We start from the raw sequence: 21,013 nt of genomic DNA, 5'->3' as shown, positions 1-21,013 counted from the left end.
ATATATATATATATGATTTCCTAATCAGTGTCTCTGTTTTCTTCTCCATCTTCATGTAACAGAGAAAATACAGGTTCCAGATTCTGCAGTTTTACATGGAGAACAAAATATCAGGAATATCAGGAAGATAATACAATGGACATGGAAGACAAGTTCTTCCATCAGATGCTTTACTGGTAAACAAAAAAAAAAATTAGGAAAAAATTATTTCTGGAATTGTGTAGTCAAAAGTTTGATTATTCGAATTTTTACTTTAAATTGAGTGAATTACATACATTTAAAAGGAATTCTGTATATAAAGACCATATGCAGCTTTGTTTCTGGGGGTTTTTTTCACTTATTTTTTAATGATTGCATCTCACAGAAATACTAACATTGTTCAAACTACACTAATGAAAATTTCTAAAAAAGTATTATAGCACGTCTGTTAGTATCCTTCAAGTATTTACAAAGATGTTTTTGCTTTCAGATGTTCATAGTATGATGGGAATTGGGGGTGGAAAACCACTTTTCAAGAGCAGACTTCAAAATTATGTCTTTTGTGAAAATATAATTTTGTGAAACACTCATTGGCTTAGGCTGAAATAGATTCTGTCAAGGCTAGATAGAAATAGCAATATTAGCACCTGGTCTGTGAAAGCTGTTTTTCTTTTGGCATGCAGTTGCCAATATTCAAAAAAAAATTGCAAATCGGAGGGCTACATATTTATGAGAACCAGTCTCCATAAATCTCAGATTTTATCATGTTAGAAGTTTCTTTCTAAATGAGAACAGTAAACTTGTAAGTGAAACTTGCAAATCAGTTTTATCGCTGTCTATATGTGCATATGTATGATTTATAAATGTACTTGAAATTCCAAATCGAGCTTGTAAGTAGGTCTGATAAGTTTTTCTACTTTCTGCATCAGTGCTGTGACTCAAACAGCTGCAAATTTTCAGTTCTGTGGTCATCTGCAACAATAGAAAGCTACAGAAAAGAGGACTGTAGGCCAAATTAGTTGTCTTTCTAAAATAATATAACATAAATCAGTTAAAAATATTATCTTCCCCTATTACTACAGTACAGACAGCACTTACAGGAACCTCTGTTGTTCCAGGTAGCTGTAGCACTGATTCAAACCAGTAATAGCTTGCCATGATAATAAAATTATTTATTGTCTGCATATTCTGTAAATTACATTCATTCTGAAAAAATAGTAAACTGTCTTCAGGTCTATTTTATATATAAGCAATAGTTTCATCATCAAAGCTAAAGACAATTAAATATAGAATAACTGATGACTTTAGGCATCAAACAAGTCAAAAGATTGCATTCTTTTAGCACTTTGTCAGCCCCAGATCATCTGAAACACAACTGAATAAAGGAGATATTTCTGGTCTTAATATAATTTATACACTGTGAAATATTAAAAATGTGAACCAGAAGTAAATATACCAGAAGTAGATACTACTGGAGGTCAAAAATTTTTTAATTCTTATGAATTTTTTCTAGTTGTTTGGTTGCTTGGTAAACTGCTAGAAAAGCATTTCATGGCAATAACCTCCAGAGATCTTTGTAAAGCAGTTTTACACACTTTGGACATTCTTCCCCTCATGTTATTACATGTTCTTTATGAGGTTATCTAGAAATGTTTCCTTGTTATTACACTTGTCTGTCTGAAGTTGGAGCGCACCTAAAATAAGCCAATTAATTAGTCATGATGGGCTCTTTTCAGCTGCACACTCATTTTCAAATGAATTTATTGAAGTAAAGGATTTACAGCATATGGACTCACAGACTTCTCATGAGTTCAACTGGCATCCATATGTACAGCTTTCAGTAGAGAATGCTAGAGTAATATTTACAATGTAAATATCAACTTTTATTACGTAAGAAACAAATATATCACAACTTTCACTTCACAACATATTTGTTCTGGTTTGATGACTAAAGTCATCTCTTTGAAATACTATGTGGAACTCAAAAATAGCTTGTTCTTGTCATAGACTTTACCAGGTGTCCTTCAGAGGTCCTGAAAAGCAAAGGAGAGATGTGCTTTAGAAGTCACTTTTGCAAGCAGTTGCATCATGAGGTGTACGAGGGCAGACAGCAGGCATTGAGTGACACTTGATACAAAACAATTGCTGTGCTTGGGACTGACAAGCTGAGATGTGGCTGCTCACAGGAGTTTGCTGGGCATTACACTCAGACAAGACCGTGGGATCAGAAATGAAAGGTTGAAAGACTAGAGAAAAATGTTACTGCAGATTAGCCTACAGCACAGAATTGCTCACTTTGAGAAAACCTGTATCCATGAAATGGATACACAAACTCAGGCTGCTCTTTCCACACTACATTAGCAACAGGGCACTGCAATAAAATGGCAAGTAAGAGTCAATACTGATTCACCTACAAGCAGATCTGCCTCATCAGTAAAGTCAATAAAAATGGAAAGGACTGAAAATGTTTTCAGGAAGTTGCTGCACCACTACTCGTTCTTCCTTAGTTAATGCCAGAACTTTGAGAAGCTGCAAAATCCAAGAGCAGATATTTCTTGCATTAGTCTTGTCTGGAAAGATCATTTCTTTCTAGAATAATTATGCTTAAAAATTATTTAATTCTTCAGTGCACAAGCAGTTTATGTCCTTTCTAAACTTCAAGAACTTAGAGGAATTGCCACATTTGTGGAAAGGAAAAGAACATCTTCTCATTTTATTTCAGTCTTGCAAGGAAACAACATCTTTTTTGGGTCAGAGGGATGGGTGGTTTGGGATGATACAAGAAAAGACATTTATCCAAATTTTATCTTCAAGAATAGCCTTTTAATCTTTTTTTCTTACTTTCTGAGACACAGCTGAATGCCAAAAACTATCCAATCATCAATTTCATAAACCATTTTCAACAATACCAAGCCAAATTTGCTTCTACCTTACTCTTTCAATATTTTGTTCCTGCAAGTGTTGATGTAGAAGGCATTATGTTTGAGTAAACTAAAAAGAAAATAATTGTGAATGATTTTAGAAAAAATAGTAGTAGCTAAATGGAAAACATTTACTGCAAGATTTGCATGTCAAGTACTTTCTTAATGCATAAGGCTCATCTTGCTGATGCTCTTAGTTTTAGGGACAACTTTCCAATGAAAAAGATGTTAAACAAAATCTGCAGCATTTTTTTAATTAAAAGAAATATCCTCAAGTTTGTTCTCTGAAGAAATAATGATCTTTGTAATTAAAAATGAGTCACTTCTGGTTTTATTCTGCAGTGCTCACTGGTTGAAACACCCAAGTGAGTTAGGCGCATTATGAACAGTGCCATTTAATTAGGAATTTTCAATAGCAGCAATCATGTGATAACACTTATTATTAAAACTATTATTTTGTTGAATAATAATAATGTTTCTTACATTACAAACAAAGCTTTTCATGGAATATGACTCCCTTTCCTAGAAAATGCTGATTTTCTGACAGGCCACACTCCATGTATGATTAATGTCATTTTATGGGTCAAGTCAAGCAACAGATAGCAAGAGAAAAGGCAATCTTGGCATCTCACCAGTGGGAGGTGGCTCAGCAGCTCATCTACAGATTCGTAGTTTTCTGAAAAGGATGGTTCAAGAAGTTCTGCCTCATCTCGAAGTTTAGCAGGATTTAGCTCTTCCTGGCTGTTGTGGATCAGAAACAAGTTTTATTGATCTCAGAAGAAAAAGCAAAGAAAGCAAAGCCTTCTTCTAACTGTAGCTTCTACATTTTCTATACTTAAACCACAGTGTTACAGAACATATGAAATTGCATGTTTAATGAATACTGAGACATGATATTTAAATGCAGTTGTCTAAATGAGTGAACATACACACAGAATACAAGGTCTATAAAAATGTATGTTGGCACATCTCACCTATACTGATGAGGACATATAGTCCTTTAAGGATTTTTAAATTTTCATTTCGTGTGTTCACAGAGAGGCAAATTTTCAACATATTTCTTTACAAAATTGTTGTTCATGTTCCATAACTACATGTTTTTTTTCCTTAAGAAGATTTTTTCTAAACAAAAAGTATTTAAGTATCTGTTGGAAGATTGTTTAAGTTGCCAGATGCTATCTCCTCTTTATTCTTCTATTCTGATTGTGGTGTCTGTTCCAGCCAGGGAAAAAGTGTTGTCTCCATTTAAAAACCACACTGTAAACTATGCTATCAAGTCATTAATGTTCCGTGCCTTTTGTTTATCCTCTCTGTATACATACATGGAGGTAAACTTTTTCTGTCTTGATGCCATAAAAGTATGGAAAGAATACATATGTGCTTTCTTGTAGTACCTTCTTTTTCCAGTTAAAACTGAGTTTAAGTATTTCTTCACAGCCATCTGCTTTCGAAAGCGGCTGTAGTTGTCAGTGAAAACAGCATCAGAGTGGCGTTTGACAGGACTGTCCTGGGAGCTGGCAACACAACAATTACAAAGGAAAAGTTAACAGATGACATCTGTTTAAAAGAAAACACCATTAAATGATTGAAATAAGCTTTATTATATTGATTAGCCTAATAAAATCAAATTTTCAATTCAGCTTTCATTTCCATCTATGACTTCGGATCTTTCTTCAGCTGAGAAAAAGCCACTGCTTCCACTGCTTACTATGTATTTTAATAACACGGATCAAATTCCAAAAATTGTTATTCAGCTTTTTGGGGAACACCTTCCACCGATGTTTTCTCATCTAAGTTTTGCCATGGCCTATGCAATTAGGATACATAGTCAATGATTTCTAAAGTCCTTGTCCCAGGAGTTCCGCAAGACCAAGTGGTTAAGTGTGAATTTCATGATTCCTGCCTGTTCTCACACCCCAGGTTGCACTTTTCAATAAACAGACTTTATTCTAATTTCTGTAATTTGTGTGAATATATTTCAATACAATGCCAAGGTACAACCTGGTTTAAGTTGCAATAAGCTCTTAAGGACCTCATCACTGTTCACACTGAACTCAGCGGGGGTGGAGTCTGCCACCGAGGAAAGTTAGAGTGCATCATCACATAAAGCTATAAATGCTTGTTCTAAGGTTTCAGAAGACAAAATACACCTTATGAAAGCCAAACCTGAGGGTCTTTTCTTCATGCACAATCTTGGGACATGTCAGGGTGTTCTATTTTAAACGATCTATGTTAGTTTACAGCATATGAGAAACTGGAACTGTATGTTCTGGAACAAAGGCAGCACTGACAAACGGAGGATCTAATTTTTACTCGGCTTTTGAGAAGGTTGTGAAGTAGGTACTCAGTGGTATCGTCACAGTGGCTCACAGTTGCTGCTTATGGATTTGAAAACAAGGGAAGTATACAGTGATCCTACCCAGCACCCTGTGCCCATTAGTTTACTGACATATTGGTCTGGAAGCTGCATCCAGACCCCTAGTCTACAAATTTGCCTCATTCTTTTTTGAATTCTGCTGCAATACAGATATCACAAATACCTGTCAATGTGTTCTACAGCAGAAAAGAACTATACCTTTACTTTTTCACTATAAACCAATCATTTATTGATTTCATTGTGTATTTCCCTGTTGTTAAGTACTGAGTAATCAATCACTTTGTATTTACTTTTGCCACTCATCCACCAAGATAGCAAAAACACTACCAAAAAAAACAATTAGCAATTCTGCACGATAACCATTATAACATTTCCAGTACACATTATCCACGCTTTGTGCAGTATCTGTTGCTCTAACTCTCACGGCTGTGTCAGGAATAAATAGTAACATACTCATTTAGTAATATCACTAAATACTTACATAGGATTTTTAGCTCCCCCATAATTATATAAGCTTCTCTTTGGTATCTCTAAATCAAAAGAAGGAGACCTTGGATACAGAAGGGTAAAAAAAATTGCCAATAAAGCCAGCTAGGAAAAAAAAATCTACCTAATGTGTCACCTCACCTAACTCGTTTTCTAATAAGCGAATGCAGATATCTCTTCACAGCAAGTTTAGCCAAAAGATGGCTGTAGACACTGGTGAAAATTCCATCAGCATGCCTTGCATTTCTGAAATGGACAATAAATAAACTCTACAATACAGCCTGGGTTCATATAATTTTGATAGCGTTCATTTTGCAAACATACTGCTTTCCTTTATTTAACTGTTGCACATATTAAAGGGAACTAATTTCATAAAATAACTTTCAGATTTTCACAATATACTTTTTACTCCTTCCTGGAAAGTGAATGCATTCATCATGCCAGAATGGCAATACAATCAATATTTCTGCCGACATCCCTACTGCTACCACTATGCAAGCAGTGGCTGTGGGATTTTCTTCCATAATTGAGTCTTCCTTTCCTAATCTCAGTTTGAAAATGTGAATGATTTTTTGGCAGAAATCAAGTAGTCCATCATCTTTTGTATTTGTGATAATAAAGAAACTCACCTATCAATAATTCTGGACAGATCAAAATAGAATTTCTCATTTTCAGGTAGTGTGTTCTGCAAAAGATCTGCTTCTGACTTTAGTGACCCACGGGCATGGTCAGGTTCACTGGCTCCATCAAAAGGCATTCTGTTTCCCAATCTGTTGGAGAAAGAAACTGTGTAAAGTACAGCTAGCTGAGGACATGCGACACTTTACCAGAGATAACATTCTGGTTTGTGCCAAAACGCACATCTACCTACTTTCATCAGTAAGGCATTTAAATGAAATCTGGATAATTCAAAAATCACTTTCAGATAGAATCCAGGCTTAATTGTAGATTAATTGACATAACAGATCCTTGTTTCAAATTTATATTTTCTAGATAAATGTTGTCACTGAATGCAATTTATTCCAGTGCATAATGTATGACAATCACAGCACAAGTGACAACTGTGAAGCTTTTTCTAACAACAGCATTTTGTGTAAATGGTGGATGAAATTAACAGCCTCCACTCAAGCAAAGTGAAAACTGCTCCTGTGACGTACTTACCTCCCAGTTAAATATAAGATGTGCATTGAAATGCAGAATGAAACAGTTCTTAGGCCTTCTCCAAAGAAAGCAAATACACCAAGAACTTCAAACTAAATAAAAAGTGCAGTCATGTATCTCTACATGTTTTTATTCTCTCATGTTAGAAGCCAAAAAATCTTTTAATCTCTTCAAATGTATCATGGCAATTGCTCTGTATAAACTGATGTACAGTTACTTCACATTTTCTGCAGTTTCTTATGAAGTGTCATATTTAATCAAGGGCAGTCTGACTGCATAGCAGTGGTTTGGCATCATTCCTTCTGGCTGCTCTGACATTCTGTGGCAGACAAGGAAATCATTGTAGGAAACCCCTGCGTGTGATGACATGCAAAAGTCACATAACTAAAACTAAGATAGACTAATGCCCTCGTAATTTTAAAGTCACTTTTAGCACTATTTATATGTCTGATTCATGTAAGTCTTCTGTCTGGTAAAAAAAAAGGTGCAAAGTTGCTGGGTAAAACAAACCGGCTCAAGTCACACCTTTTGGAAGTCAGTCAGTGCTTTTTTTGCCTGTTTTCCATTGGTCCTTCTACACTTTATGTCCCTCTTACCTAAATGCAAGCCGTACCATTCTGCCATCTGATTTAATTCAGATACATGGACCACTAACACCAACTTCAGCCGCGGGAAGCGCGCAGAGGTACAAATCCTGCCCCCCGCTCTGTCCCCATGGGCCCGTTCCCGTCCCAGGGCTCACCGTGACCCACATCGCCTCCGCTCCCCGCGCACACCGCGACCCAGCCCGTGGGGCAGCGGGGCTGCAGCCGCCTCGGGAGGTGCCTGCGTGTCCCGACAGCTTTTACCGGGGAGGTTCGGCGGGCGCCTGACCGCAGCCTCGCCGCGGGGACCCCGCGCACGCGCCCGATCCCGGGCAAACACCCGACGGCAAGCGCCGCACTGCGCGTTCCTAGGGAGGGCGCAGCGGAGGAGTGGCGCATGTCAGAGCCCCTTCGGCCCCCCGTTCCTGCGGGCTCGGGGCGCGGAGCGGGGCTCGGGGCGCGGAGCGGAGCGCGGCCTTACCGCGGGACGGGAGGGAAGGCGGCGCCCCGCGGGGGCAGCGCCCGCGCCCGCCAGCAGAGGGCGCTGAGGAGGGCGAGGGCGAGGAGGAGCGGGGAGGCGCCGCGGTGCTCCATGGCCGCCACCTGCGGAGGGAAGAGCGCAGCCGTCACCCTCCGACCCGGCCCTCCCGCACCCGCTGGCCCCGCGCTGGGGCACCGGGACTTCGCCTCGGACCGCCGAGCGACTGCCCCGGCCCCGCTCCCAACCCCAGTCCCTGTCCCGAAAGATGCCGCCGGCCGGCAGGGTCGCGATGGCGGGGCAGCTGCGCGCGGTCAGGGAGAGCTGGCATTCCCGAAGGCGACCCCGGCCCGGTGCGAGGGACAGCGGTGCCCGGGGCTCAGCGACTTAAGCGGTAACAAGAGAGGGTCCCGCCCCGGCTGCCTTGGGCTTTCAGAATCTCTCCCCGCTCCCCGACGGCCGGGTTGGCTTCCCTGCAGGTCCGGGAGGGGCGAAGAGGAGCGAGGGTACGGGACGGGGACATCCTTCCTCATGCGCTGGAAGTTGCCGCTGCGTCGGGGAGAAAGTTACTCACGGAGCCGCGAGTCCGTCGGTGGGTCTGGCTGGGCGGGCGCGGAGCGGAGCGGTGCTGGGGGAGTGCGCTCTGCTCCGCTGCGCGGCTGCCGGGGCGGCGGCAGCAGAGGGTGAGGAGGAGGAGGAGGATGAAGAGGAGGGCTCCGTCTCGCCGCACGCTCTGAGCTGCCCGCCGCGCCACCGCGTTTTATAGCGTTTACACGTTTCTGCTTCCGAAGAAGCAATCACGTTACTGGAGAGACGTCACCCTTCCCAAGGGGACGGTCGCTTTGTTCAGGACAGTCAGAGACTTATATTTAACACATGAGCAGTCGCGTACCTCTTCCCCCTCCCCCTCACCCCCTCGGCCATTATTTGATTTATGTTAATGACATAGTTTTGGAGGAGTGGAGCCCCGTCGGAGGGGTGATTCCGCCTGGCCAGGCGGGAGAGCAGGGTCTGCGGGCGCGCCACACCGCGCATCCCTGCCCGCACCCGGGATAGCCGGAGCGAAGGTGGCTGCACTCTCCGGGCCCCTCCGCTCCCAGCCCGTAATCCCCCAGCCCCCGTGCTTCCCTGAGGAGCCCCTTCCGCGCCGCGGGGTTGCTCCTTTCCCTGGCTCCCCGGCAGTGTTTCCGTGTTAAGCTGGTCCCTCTCTGCCCCCGGCACATGTAAGTCCCTGATGCGGGTTCCCGCCCGAGGTGCGCAGGGAGCTGGTCTGAAAAACAAAATTTTCCTACGGGTTTTAGTTTGGTTTTAGCAGGTGTCGAGGTGCTTTCTACTCTTCGCTATCTTGTTTAAACTGCGTGCGTGTTCCGTGGAACACGGATTAACCCCCACATCCAAGCGCCTCTTGGTGCAGGCGAGCACGGCGGGTGCTTGTGACGGTTCCGCGGATCCCAGCGCCGGCACGCGCTGCGCGGGCGCGCAGGGAACGCGGCTGGAGCGTATGTTAAACCTCCCTGAGCAGGAGGGGGATCAGCTCTTCCTTCTAAGGTGTCTTAAGCCCAGACCTCGCGGATGCCACAGCAAGGGAGAATCGGTTTCAAGCCTTTGATTTTTCTCCTTCGAATTTCCCTGCCTCAGAGAGATCTGTGGGCAGCAGGGAAAGAAACACGGGGGAAGTGGGCGTGGGACCCGCGGGCGGGCCGGCAGGACGGCGCTGCTCCAGCAAGCACCTCTTCAGTATCCCACCGTATCTTTTCGGTGCCTGCCCTGAAATATTTGCCAAACAATCGCGGAAGAATTTCAGCTGTAAAGATAATCATCCACTTCACCCCCCCCCTTTTTTTTTCCCCCCTTTTTTCTTTTTTTTCTTGAGCTTTTGTGCCTCTAATCCTACTCAGTCGGTAACGATTGTACCAAATCCACACAGCCGATTTCACCATTTCTTCTTACTTCTAATAAGTTTTTCTGTTTCATGTTTCACTAAAGGTTAGGCAGGCTCAATGCGAAGATTCTGCGATGCTTAATCACATTTTCTAATTCAGTTACATAAAGAATAAGTGAATTAGATTAAAAATGCCTGGAAATTTGTTTCTCGGATGACAGCTGTGACTAAAACCAGAGTTCCTGCAGTAGTCTAATTTCAGGAAATTTTCCCCTTGTTACTACATAACTAGGGGTCGAAGGAGCTATTCTGCTCCGGAATGGCGGGATGAGCATCAATGGCACCGTATTCCCCTCACCTCAGAAATATCCCGGCTAGGGCGCATAGGCGTTGTGCAGTGTGCACGACCTGGGGAAGCCCGGTGGTCTTCACTCAACTACTCGCAAGAGGAGAGAGGAAGGAGAAAGCCATCTCCTGGGTGGCGTAGGGACGCGTGCCCGGGGCACGGGGAGGTGTGCGGATGCCCAGTCCCCTGGCCTGGAGCGGCGAGGGGAGGCTGCACTCGGCAGCCCGCGGCTGTCCCCGCTCCCGCTCCTCAGCCCCAATTCCCAGCCCCGCTCCTTCTCCTCAGTCCCGCTCCCGCCGAGGGCGCCGCTGCGGGAAAAGCCAAAGGCTGCTGGCAGCAGGAAGCGGAGAAGAAAGAAGTTTCCTTTCTTCTTGCGCTAGCAAGCCTGAGCCAGCGCAGCCTGTAGAGGGGGTCTCGCAGGAGTCCTGCGGACTGCGGTCCCTGGCAGGAGGAGGGGAGCAGCCAACTCAGTCTAGGGGATACGCGAAAAACAAGTCTGCTGTCATTTGCTATGTGTGTGCAGTATGGGTGGCTGCGTGCTCTGAGGAGATGTGTATAGACTAAAAATTGGAGAATCACTGGCAAGTCCGGGCTGTCTTACCACACTGAGCCATTTGTGGCTGTGATGTACCGCACTGCACCCTTCCATACCGTACCTGGTGAATCTGGCTTGCTGTAACTTTTGTTTTTGCAGGTAGTACACTAGGTTGGACAACATGCTGTTAGGCCGGCTAAAGCAGCCTCAGAATGGCCTCAGAACATCTCTAGGGATGACAGTGTTGATAAAGATACCTCTCTAGGGCTCCCTTAAGGATCTGAGAAATATGTAGTGCATCTAATCTAACAATGCCATCTATTTTCCCTATTCTATGGACAAGAAACTGAATCATAGGGGAATCAAGTGGGTCCTCTTGTTTACTCAGGAAGTCTCCAGTGGAGCTTTGAATTGGCCCCAAATGCCCCAAGCACCCTTCAGCTGCACTAACAACTGCCTGCATTTCCCTTCAGCATCCTGTTGCAAGCCACCAACTCCTCCTCTTGAAGACAAACTGAAGAACAGATGCCACCTCCCCTTTCTCAGTCCTTCCTCACAGGAAGGACTTTCATTGAAGGAGGTTGGTTTGGGATGACTGACAAAGGTTTGGGATGGCAATCCAAATTCTATCTTTTCCATTTTTTTTCCTCCTGAAGCTTACACACACTACTATTTCAACATTTGATAGCAGTAAGTCATTAAAAGAAAATAATTCTTTATAAACATACAGATGGAGAAAAGACCCTTTTCCATTGATGTCCTAAGTGAGTCCTCCAAGATCTAGGCAGAAAATCCCTTTTTGGATGGTAGCTCCCACTATTTTGTACTGGAAAACCTGTGCCCTTTCAGGAAAGTGTCACTTGGGAGAAAATAGTGCTTGAGAGCATCTCGAGGATAATAATTAAACACAGGCAACTCCTGCAAAATCAAGTATTTTTCAGTGGTTTTTATAGGAATCCTGATGCACGGCACTGTCACATTTACTGAACCTTTTATCTTTATTTTATATGTTATCAAATATCTTTTGGTTACTCTCCATTTTTGCTTCAATTTATTCTTTAATATTCCACTTAATAAAACAAAAAAAGTTGCAACTATATTAAAATAAAAGTGTTACAGTTATAAAATTTCAATATTTAGGAATAATGGAAAACCAATTTAGACAAGATGCACCAAAGAGCAAAAGTTTTCTGAAAGTTTGTCTTACCATTTGTATACAAACTTGTGCAATGTACGTAAATCAAGTATTACCTAAAATAGCTAAATCATCTGGAGTAAGAAATTTGGGAGTTCTAAGGTTTGTTAGTCAGATTTGCTTACTATTTTTAGCATGTAAAACTGTTCTGAAATTGATGTGCTAAAAATCTCTTAAAGCCAAATCCTTACATGAGAGAAACCAGCTTAGTTTTATGAAGGACCTGCTTATCATTTACCAAATTTATAATGTAATTGTATTTGAAAAAGGGAATTACATCAGAATAGAATTAACATTTTGTTTGGAAAAAAAAAGAGATAAAAATACTAAGAGACTTGTTTTAGGACTTTCATATTGTATCAGAAAAGGAAACTTCTACTGACTCATGAGCTCTCTCTTACGAATCATTGGGTTAGCAGAATGTCCCCTGTGCATTACAGCTCATGTTGCTGTGGATGAGTTCAGAAGCTTTGCCTTTGATCCCATAGCCACCGCACATTGATCCATGAGTTTTTAGAGCTTATAGAGCAGATTGATGGTGCACTAATAGTCAGCAGCTAGCAGAACAGCTTTTTCAACTTTCACAAAAGAGATAACATGAAAATTCAAGAATCTGTATATGAAGAATAAAAAATACAACTAAAAATTGATAAACTAACCTGGCCTTCTCTAATCCTTTAATGGCACGATTAGCATATGCTCCAATATCTGCTTTCAGCATCATGTTGCAGTGCTGGATCCCACTCTCTCATAAATATTCATATTCCTCAATATCACCTGGTTTGATAAAATGGATGAAATGCTGAAAGGAAAATGCTGAAACTTTTTCCAGCATCACTTTCTTTGCAGCTGTCTCTGAATGCTTCTCAGAAGAAATAAGGAGAAAACCATCAGTTTGTTCTTTTAGGTAAGTTTTATTACAGAAGTACAATCCACATACCTTTAGCCTGAGTGAGTTCTGCAGACTCAGAAATGTGATGCCAAGCAGAATAAAACACAGACAATTTTTTTTTTTTTAATTAAAAACTCATGAGTTCTCTTCTGCAACACAAACATTCAGGAGAATAGTGCTTTCTCCTTAGAGCACTTCAGATCCCAGGCTGCAGGTGGGTCACAGGTGGAGCCGGGGAGCCTTCATTTTTTCTCTCACCCTTTTTGAGTCCTGGTTTCAGGTCATAAGTGTGGATCCTCAGAGCAGAGTTATCAACTGAAGCAAATGCCTGCAACATGTAAATTGTATTAACAAACATGATACTGTCTACACCACTTGAACAAGTTCCTCCTGTTCCAGGTACCTCTGCATTATTAATCTGTGTGGGTTAACAATTTTCAGAACCAGCTTTCAAAACTACTGGAGCATTTGGATTATGCCCATGACTCCCAAACAGACTTCCACCATTTGCATTCATATGTCTGGGTAAGTCATCAGCATCCATGTCAGAGACCTGCTTGATTAAAACGTCTGAATAGAGGTAGTGATGAGCAAAAGGCAGCAAGAGAGCTGCTGACTCCTGTGATACTTCCAAGGTTCTTTCCCCCTTGCCTGGGACATTATCTGGGAAAACTCCAAATGCTTCTAGTATAGTTCTGTGTTTTCCTATCCCCTCTCCTTCACCCCAGAATGCAATCTCAGCTTCTCTCAAAGACTCCAAAGCGGTTTGGGATAGATATTTTGTTCTTCATGTGCTTATGTTGTCTGGTATGTCCATCTGGTTCAAGATATGCAGCTGTCCTAGGAGTGTAGGTCCAAATTCCTTCTCATTCTTTAGCATGGATGTGATGTTTTTGCCATCCCCCTGTCACTATCAGACACATGTATTCTGCACTCATACCACAGGAGGATCTATGACTATGCAAGCTTTAACAGGAGCTTTAACATATCTGGTTTTCTTTCAAAGCAATTTCCTTCTAATGTTTCACCTGACTTGGTTAAAAGGTTTCCATTTATCTTAAAGCCCAGAAAACCACATGGTAATCCAGTTTGTCAGGAAGCAAAGTAGTTTCTAATTTGGTCGTGTTATATTCTGTTTTGAACAAGCTCTCTGAAATATGCCCTATTTCTATCAGCACAGTTATAATTTTCAAACCTCAGCTAAGGACCAGATGATTCTTTCATCACCAGGTATGTTTCCCTCCTCCTTCAGCTCCTCCAACCCAATCCTCTTCTCGGCAAATCTAAAATAACCTCTGCATGTGACAAGAATGTGTATTTTAGATGTCATAACATTCAGTCTGAATTTCCCATTCATTTTTACCCAGCTCTTTTCTTCATGGTTTTGGATATACAAAACTGGATTTTCTATGGTGAACCTTTGAAAAATCCCTTTATTTTTTATTATGTTCTTACATGTGTAAATGTCTCTAAGTTAATATCTAATTATCTAAACAGATACTAAGAACAATCTTTCAAACCCATGTCCCTACATTTTCCCCATGCTCTGAGACCTGTCACCTCTCCTACAGGATGGGATGTTATGGAAGTCCTTTTGTCTCTACCTGCACAAAAGGAATGCAGACTAGAAATAACCTCCGAAATCCATTTGGATTATCTGGTAAAAGTAAACCCACAAATAGTGCCATAGTGGAGTTCAAAATTTAGAAATCTTAGACCAAACCTGCCTAGGGTTCCCTATATCACTGTGATTCGCTACTGACACTCACCTTATATAGTCTGCAAGTTTATCAGAATCTTGGGGAATCCAAGCTTCCTTGGGAAGCTAAGGATGCTAATGACAAGGAGCATATATGCAGATGCAGGCAAGCTGTCAGAAGTCTTTTTGCTTTCTTAACTAATTCCTCTACAGATGCCTTAGGTTTTAGCTTTTATATTTTTCAGATTGTGTGCTGCTTTAGTGTGTGGGTCTAAGCTTCATATTAGGGGATGGTGAGCTCTCTTCACAGAGTAGGTAGACAAAGCAGTTCCTTCTCTTGGTGGGGACCCAAGGACAACTGATCCAAATTTCAGGCCCAAGAGCAAAAACAATGGTGGACTTAAGAGAGAAAAACAAGAAAGATGGGAGTTCATGGGCTAAAGCTGTAATTGGACAATTAGCTCCAATATGCTAATGGACCAGAACTTTTAAAAGTGAGAGACCTCGTGACCGGTCATCCATTTTGTGACCATTTTGTGTTCATCTTGGGTGTAGCCCTGGCTGGGCTCTTGTACTGCCCAAGGTGTATCCATTGAGGCCTTTTAATAAATACCTACTTTATTCTTTCATTCTGTCTAGTCTCTGTTCTAGGTCAGCCTTCTCAAGGCATCAGTTTTGCAAAAGAACTCATGACTTATGAGAGAATTTAGTCAGTTTCCACATTCTTAACTACATGATAGGAATCTTTCATGGGTTATAAACGTAAGATCTATGCTGAAAACACTGGTATACTTTCCCAATTAGATCTTTTTTTTCCTGTGTATAATACAAGATGCTGGTTCTAGGCTGTGTGGACAAATTCTTTTTGTCTTCCTCAGTGAATACTGCTACTATTGCACTGTCTGGAATATTGTGAGAGCAGACATACCAGCTCAGGATATAAAAAAAACCACGTCAGTCGGGCTGGAAGGCTCATCTTAAGATGCTAATTATGCCAAGATAACTTTATCCCTTGAACTGACCTAATCATCACAAGTTCTTTATTTACCAAGCTGAAAAAGGAAACCATCTAAAAGCTAGAGCAGAAACAAGCTAAAAATGCTTCAGTCTCAAGCAATTACCACTATTGTCTTCATGGAAAAAGAGCTGAGAGAGGTTTTCTAAAACTGTCCATGTGTATAAAGAGCATAGTGTAACGTGCTGTCTCTTAGCACTACTTTAAGCCTAATGTACATTATTATGGCTGTGGGAATCTGTATTCACATTTAGTTGCCACAAAGAATCCATATAGAAGAAAGTATCAACTTGTTAGTTTATCATCCTTAATAAATGTTATAATTTGAACTTGACTGTTTTTGAAAGAGTTTCTGTAGTCTTTGTGGACAAGGCAGATACAGTTCCAACTTAGTTTATCATTTAGATCAACTCCACAGGTCACTCGAACAAACGATAACTTCCTACGTCTTGTTTAATTGGCTTCTTGGCCAATACATCAATGGCTAATTACCCTTTCCATCTTACATGAAGCATTAAGAGTGTTCCAGTAAACATAGCACCACAGTCAATATATTCCCCTTTATTAAGTAAACGTGAATAGATGCAATACTAATAAGTTCCTAAGAGATTTTGAGAAATGACAATCATCACAAAGATAAAAGACATTAATAGGCACAGTAACACCTTTGATAGTCATCCTGTGTGCTGTCATTGTGCATGTGTATGTGTATTATATTCTGCAGTTTGTTTGCATTTTTGAATGTGACAAATAAATTAAAGTGATTTCTGCAGAAATAAGTGAAACATTCAGCACCAGAATAAGCACTATTGATTGCCAATATTAAAATGTTGCTAATTGTTGGACTTAAGCCATTTACTTTAGCACCTTAAAATTTGCTAAACTTTCTGTTCAAATTGTACTAAATCATGAATTAATAAATTATTAATATAGATTTGAATCTTGCTCTTGGTGACTCTGTGTCAATCATGCAGTTACATTGATAGCTGCACAGTAAAATAACTGTATAACTATTTTCCAGCATGTAATTACAGGATTTTCAAGTATTATTTAATGTAGTAGATAATTATCCTGTACACTTCCAGCAGTCCAATTCACAGGTAATTTTTTTGTCCGGCCTGAGATATTTTCTGGTTTATTAGAAAAATTTTTCATGAATGTGAAATCACACAATGTCACAATAAATAATTATCTCACAGACACGCACAACACTAGGTGTGAATAGGAAAGAAAAGGTCATCAGTTACAGGTATTCTTCCTGGCTTATTTTCAGGGATGCTCTCAGTTTGCTTCTAGTAGCTTCAGCTTGGAAAGAGCAGGGAGGATCTTTCCAAAATGGTTAGAAGATTATCCAGACAGGGCTTCTTTGTCTATTGACATTACTCAATAACTGTTATAACTTTGAACACTGGGTTCAAAGACTTTCAGAGTGAAATGGTAGCAGAACAATCGGCTCAAGGAGGTTTATTTACCCTTTCCTCAGATCTTGAAACAGATATGTTGAATAGTATAGTTTGCTTTTTAAGACAAAAGGTAGTTTAAACTGAAGCTGAATCCACAGTCCTGTCTTGGCCTCTATTCCCCTCTGCACATTGCTCCATCCAGAGTTTTATGGCTCAGAAAGCTCAGCACAGCTTGTGGCTCAGGTGTCTGTGACTACACAAGGTCAAGGATCAGCTACTCCCAAGCAGAAACAAGGGCTGTATCTCCCAACTTGACTACCGCTGGTGGGCTGGGACAAACTTAATGACTGTCAGCTTGGAAGCTGAAGAGCATAGAAATGTGCAGTGTAGTCATATTTTAGCTACCTACTATGTACACTGCCCAGTAAATAACTGTGCTTACTAATAAGGTTGCATAGAATTCTTCCTGCAGAATTTGTGCACACAGTAAAAGATAGCCAAATAAAATTGTCCTAATAGATAAAAGGTTACAGGATCACTCAGAAATGCATGTCATGTACAAATTCAAGAGCACGAAAATAAGCCAGAAACTGGAGTAATTAAAAAAAAATTCAGACTCCTTTTTTCCTTGTCCTCCAGAAAGCTCCAGACAAAGCTGAACCCAAAGGGACATCTCTCAGGATCTATCAGAATAATGCATTTTATCAATTCCTCATGCTGTCTAGAGGCAGTAAAGATTAAAAATAATGTTTTCACAAGCCTCTAAGAGACTGTCCTGCTGGGGACAGTTTGTCTTCAGACAATCTTGATTACAAGCGGGATCATTATAATGTCTGCCTCAACAGTCAGAGGAGAGACTGGCTGTCTGATGCTAGAACTGTCTTTGTTCTTCATTGCTTTCCAAACCCACCTCTAAAATGCCTCTCCAGAAGTGATCGTTATCTGTGAGACTCTAGAAACACTTCTCTTTCTTGCTGTCATTCAATTTCATAGGCACATAATCCAGAGAGATGGGATAATGCAAAAAACTCTGTCGAACAACAGAAGTACCAAGACTCAAACAAGGCTGTAATCCAGAGGTTCCTAACCCTGCTCTCACATCAAATAATAGAAAGGAATGGCCAAGTGTTGATTCACCATGTCCTTTGTTGTCAGCCTCTCATGGGTCTGCATAAGGATGTAAGGATCACAGGATCACCCTTATATCCCTACAAAAATTTTTACGTGCTCAGAGAGAGACTGGGCAGGCGAGATGGGCAGAGTAGTCATGTGTTTTCACAGGCAACAAACTTTCAAGAAACAGAAGTCATTTGGCAGATAAAAATTCTGTTCCTAAATTATCATCAAACTAGTTCCTACACTGGAATGATGTGCTTTATGAAATTATATTCTGATTCAACAGAGTTATTAAATATATGAGTAATCTCACTGCAGCCAATAATAGAGCAATATAGATTAAACTACCAGCAGTTGGGCAGAGCATTTGGAAGTTTAAGGGTAGATTGCGAACAAGATTTCTCTGGATTGGGCTTGTGCAGCAAGGCCCTCAGTTGTGTGTCTAGCATGTCCCATTTGCAAACCTACCTCTTAAGTACAGCAATATATAATACAGTATACTTCTTATTTTCTTTTAATTCACTATTGTAGTTTAACCCAGCCAGCAACCAAGGCCCACTCAGCCCCTCACTCACTCCTGCAGCATCAGGATCAGGGAGAAAATCTGAAGGGTAAGTGGTAGAAAACTCGTGGGTTGAGATAACAAACAGTTTCATAGGGAAAGCAGAAACTGTGCACACAAGCAAAACAAAACAGGGAATTAATCCACTGCTTCCCATGGGCAGGCAGGTGGAGAGCAGAACCCCATCACAGATAAGAGTTACTTGGGAAGACAAACCATCACTCCAAAAATCCTCCTTTCCTCCTTCTTCCCCCACTTTATACATTCTAAGCATGGCATAATGTGATCTGGAATATCCTTTTGGTCAGTTTGCGTTACCTCTCCCTGCTGTGTCTCCTCCCAGCCTCCCGTGCACCCCCAACTTACCTTGCCATGTGGCAGTAGGAAAAGCAGGAAAAGCCTTGGCTCTGCAGTAAGCCCTGGTCAGCCATAATAAAAATATTTCTGTTTTATCACCTCTGTGTTCAGCACAAATCCAAAAAATATCCCTGTGCTCCTGTACTAGTACTGTGAAGACAATTAACCAACCCCAGCCAAAACCAGCACAACTGTTTCGTACTGTTAAATAAACAGTTAGCCTTGAAACTTTTTTATTGCTAGTGACTCAGATTTTGAGTATAAGCATAACAAGTCTGTCTGAAACATTCTTGGATTATTTTTAAATCTTTGTAATGCCCAGCACTGGAAGCAGCTTTTAAATCACCCAGCTATTTAATGTCTTACAAGTGCTTTGAATGAAGCAGGAATATCTACTTATATCTCTGTGAACTGAAAAAATGCACTCAAAGGTATGTGATGGCATCTAGCCTTCAGTACCCATAAAATGTCTGTGAGAAGGCATGCAGATGCATATGCTTTGTTTTGGATCGGGAATGATCATTTCAGGCATCTTTCAGGAACATTGTCAGGACATCAAACACATTCACACTTCCCTTATTTTGTAAAGTCATGGTGAATCTGCCATTCTCCAATGAATTTGGATTAGTTGAATCCTGTCAATCTACACTGAGCTTTCACAGTGTTCTTATTTTTCTCCTATATATTTTTGGTTTTATTGGGAATATCTCTGCCCTTGAGCAGGTTCCATGTATTGGTGAAAGAGATAAAAATTTGAAAATGCTTAACTTTGGTGTCTCAGAGACAGTTTAATTTTTTTTAAGCTAATACATTTCAAACATGATTAGATGATGTGGAAATGTATTTAATGTTCAGTTTCCTTGTCAGAAGTGATTCAATGCCTAGAAGCGTTTAGAAGCTTTGAAAGATTTTAATTTAGTGTATATACAAGTACCCAAAAATGTATTCTTGTGCATACAGGAATTTTTATAGAAGTAAGTTTTATATTACCCAAAATCATCCAAAAGTATCTTCATCATGACTTAGTGCATTGTGGAGTTATGACAATTTTGCAAGGCAATTCAAAATTTTGCTAAATGTTGTCTACCACTCAGTACTGACAAAAAGGTGTCTGTATCTTTCCATGACATTTGCCCAAGGGATTAGGGAAAAAAAAAAAAAAAGAAAAAAGATCATTGCTTTGATGCTGGCAAACTAGTGCTAGAGAGCTTATCACACACAAACCAATCAATTCCTCAAAGTGATTTTCTATATAAGAAAGTTCTGGCAGAACAACAAAAGAATGGGATAGAGTGAAGATTTGTGTATTTTTATCATCATGCTTATCCACAGATAGATACTCTGGAACTAAATGGAGAAGCACTAAAGGAGAAAAGAAAATCTACAGTCCGTCTAGAAAAGGTTTAAAGGGAATTCTTCCCTCTTATTAAAAAAAAAAAACCAACAACTTTAGAAGATAAGCAGTCTAAGGAGATCCATCCCATTTCAATGTGCAATTAATCATCAGCAACTTTTCCATACATGTCAAAAAAAAGCATATCACTGCCAGCTATGGTGTGTGCTCTTCTAAAGTTGGAGCAAGAGAGCAGCATCATCCTTCTTTCATACACATCAACATGCTGTTATAAAATAAAGTGGATTGATATGGATGCAGGTCCAACATGAACTAGACAGGAATAATTTTGCATTCCAGTGCCTTTCCATACTGTTCCTAGTCATAGGCAGGGTTATGTCTAAATCAGCAAATCCAATTTCCTGCTATCTCAGTCCCATCACTGTGCGTAATCCCTTTCATGATTAAGCTACTCTTGTTTAAAAGAACTCCTTGCTCTAAAATAGGGCAACTGCTCCTTCACAGCCCTCAGCACACAATCACTTGATTCTGCTGCTAAATAGATGAAAACATGTCTCTGATGCAGAACGTCTCCGGGAATGCAGACAGGAAACATGTTCACTGAAATAGCTCCTCAATCCAGTCCATGCCCATCAGGCGTTGCCACAGTCATGCACTAGTGTCGTCAGAAA

At 41.0% G+C, this 21,013-nt stretch overlaps 1 protein-coding gene across 2 annotated transcripts; it reads right to left on the bottom strand.

Moving 5' to 3' along the window:
- Positions 1 to 1,723: 1,723 nt before the first annotated feature.
- Positions 1,724 to 8,715, bottom strand: LOC121346191 (vasoactive intestinal peptide). 2 transcript variants are annotated; one of them, XM_041423766.1, is made up of 8 exons: positions 8,561 to 8,715; positions 7,990 to 8,111; positions 6,393 to 6,533; positions 5,905 to 6,009; positions 5,261 to 5,278; positions 4,295 to 4,402; positions 3,533 to 3,641; positions 1,724 to 2,012 (listed from the first exon to the last, which is right to left on the bottom strand). In XM_041423766.1, exons 2-8 carry the CDS (start codon positions 8,100 to 8,102, stop codon positions 2,004 to 2,006), a joined length of 603 nt encoding a protein of 200 aa, XP_041279700.1. In that variant the 5' UTR covers positions 8,103 to 8,111; positions 8,561 to 8,715; the 3' UTR covers positions 1,724 to 2,003. The 2 variants fall into 2 exon arrangements, with proteins under 2 accessions (XP_041279700.1, XP_041279701.1); XM_041423767.1 differs by lacking the exons at positions 5,261 to 5,278; positions 5,905 to 6,009 and having other exon boundaries at positions 4,295 to 4,414.
- Between the last annotated feature and the right edge of the window lie 12,298 nt (positions 8,716 to 21,013).

Source organism: Onychostruthus taczanowskii, unplaced genomic scaffold (genome assembly GCF_017590055.1).
Source record: "Onychostruthus taczanowskii isolate IOZ18803 unplaced genomic scaffold, ASM1759005v1 scaffold8, whole genome shotgun sequence".
NCBI classification, from domain to species: domain Eukaryota; kingdom Metazoa; phylum Chordata; class Aves; order Passeriformes; family Passeridae; genus Onychostruthus; species Onychostruthus taczanowskii.
The sequence above is the reverse complement of the archived record's forward strand: the minus strand, read 5'-3'. Positions and strand labels throughout refer to the sequence as shown.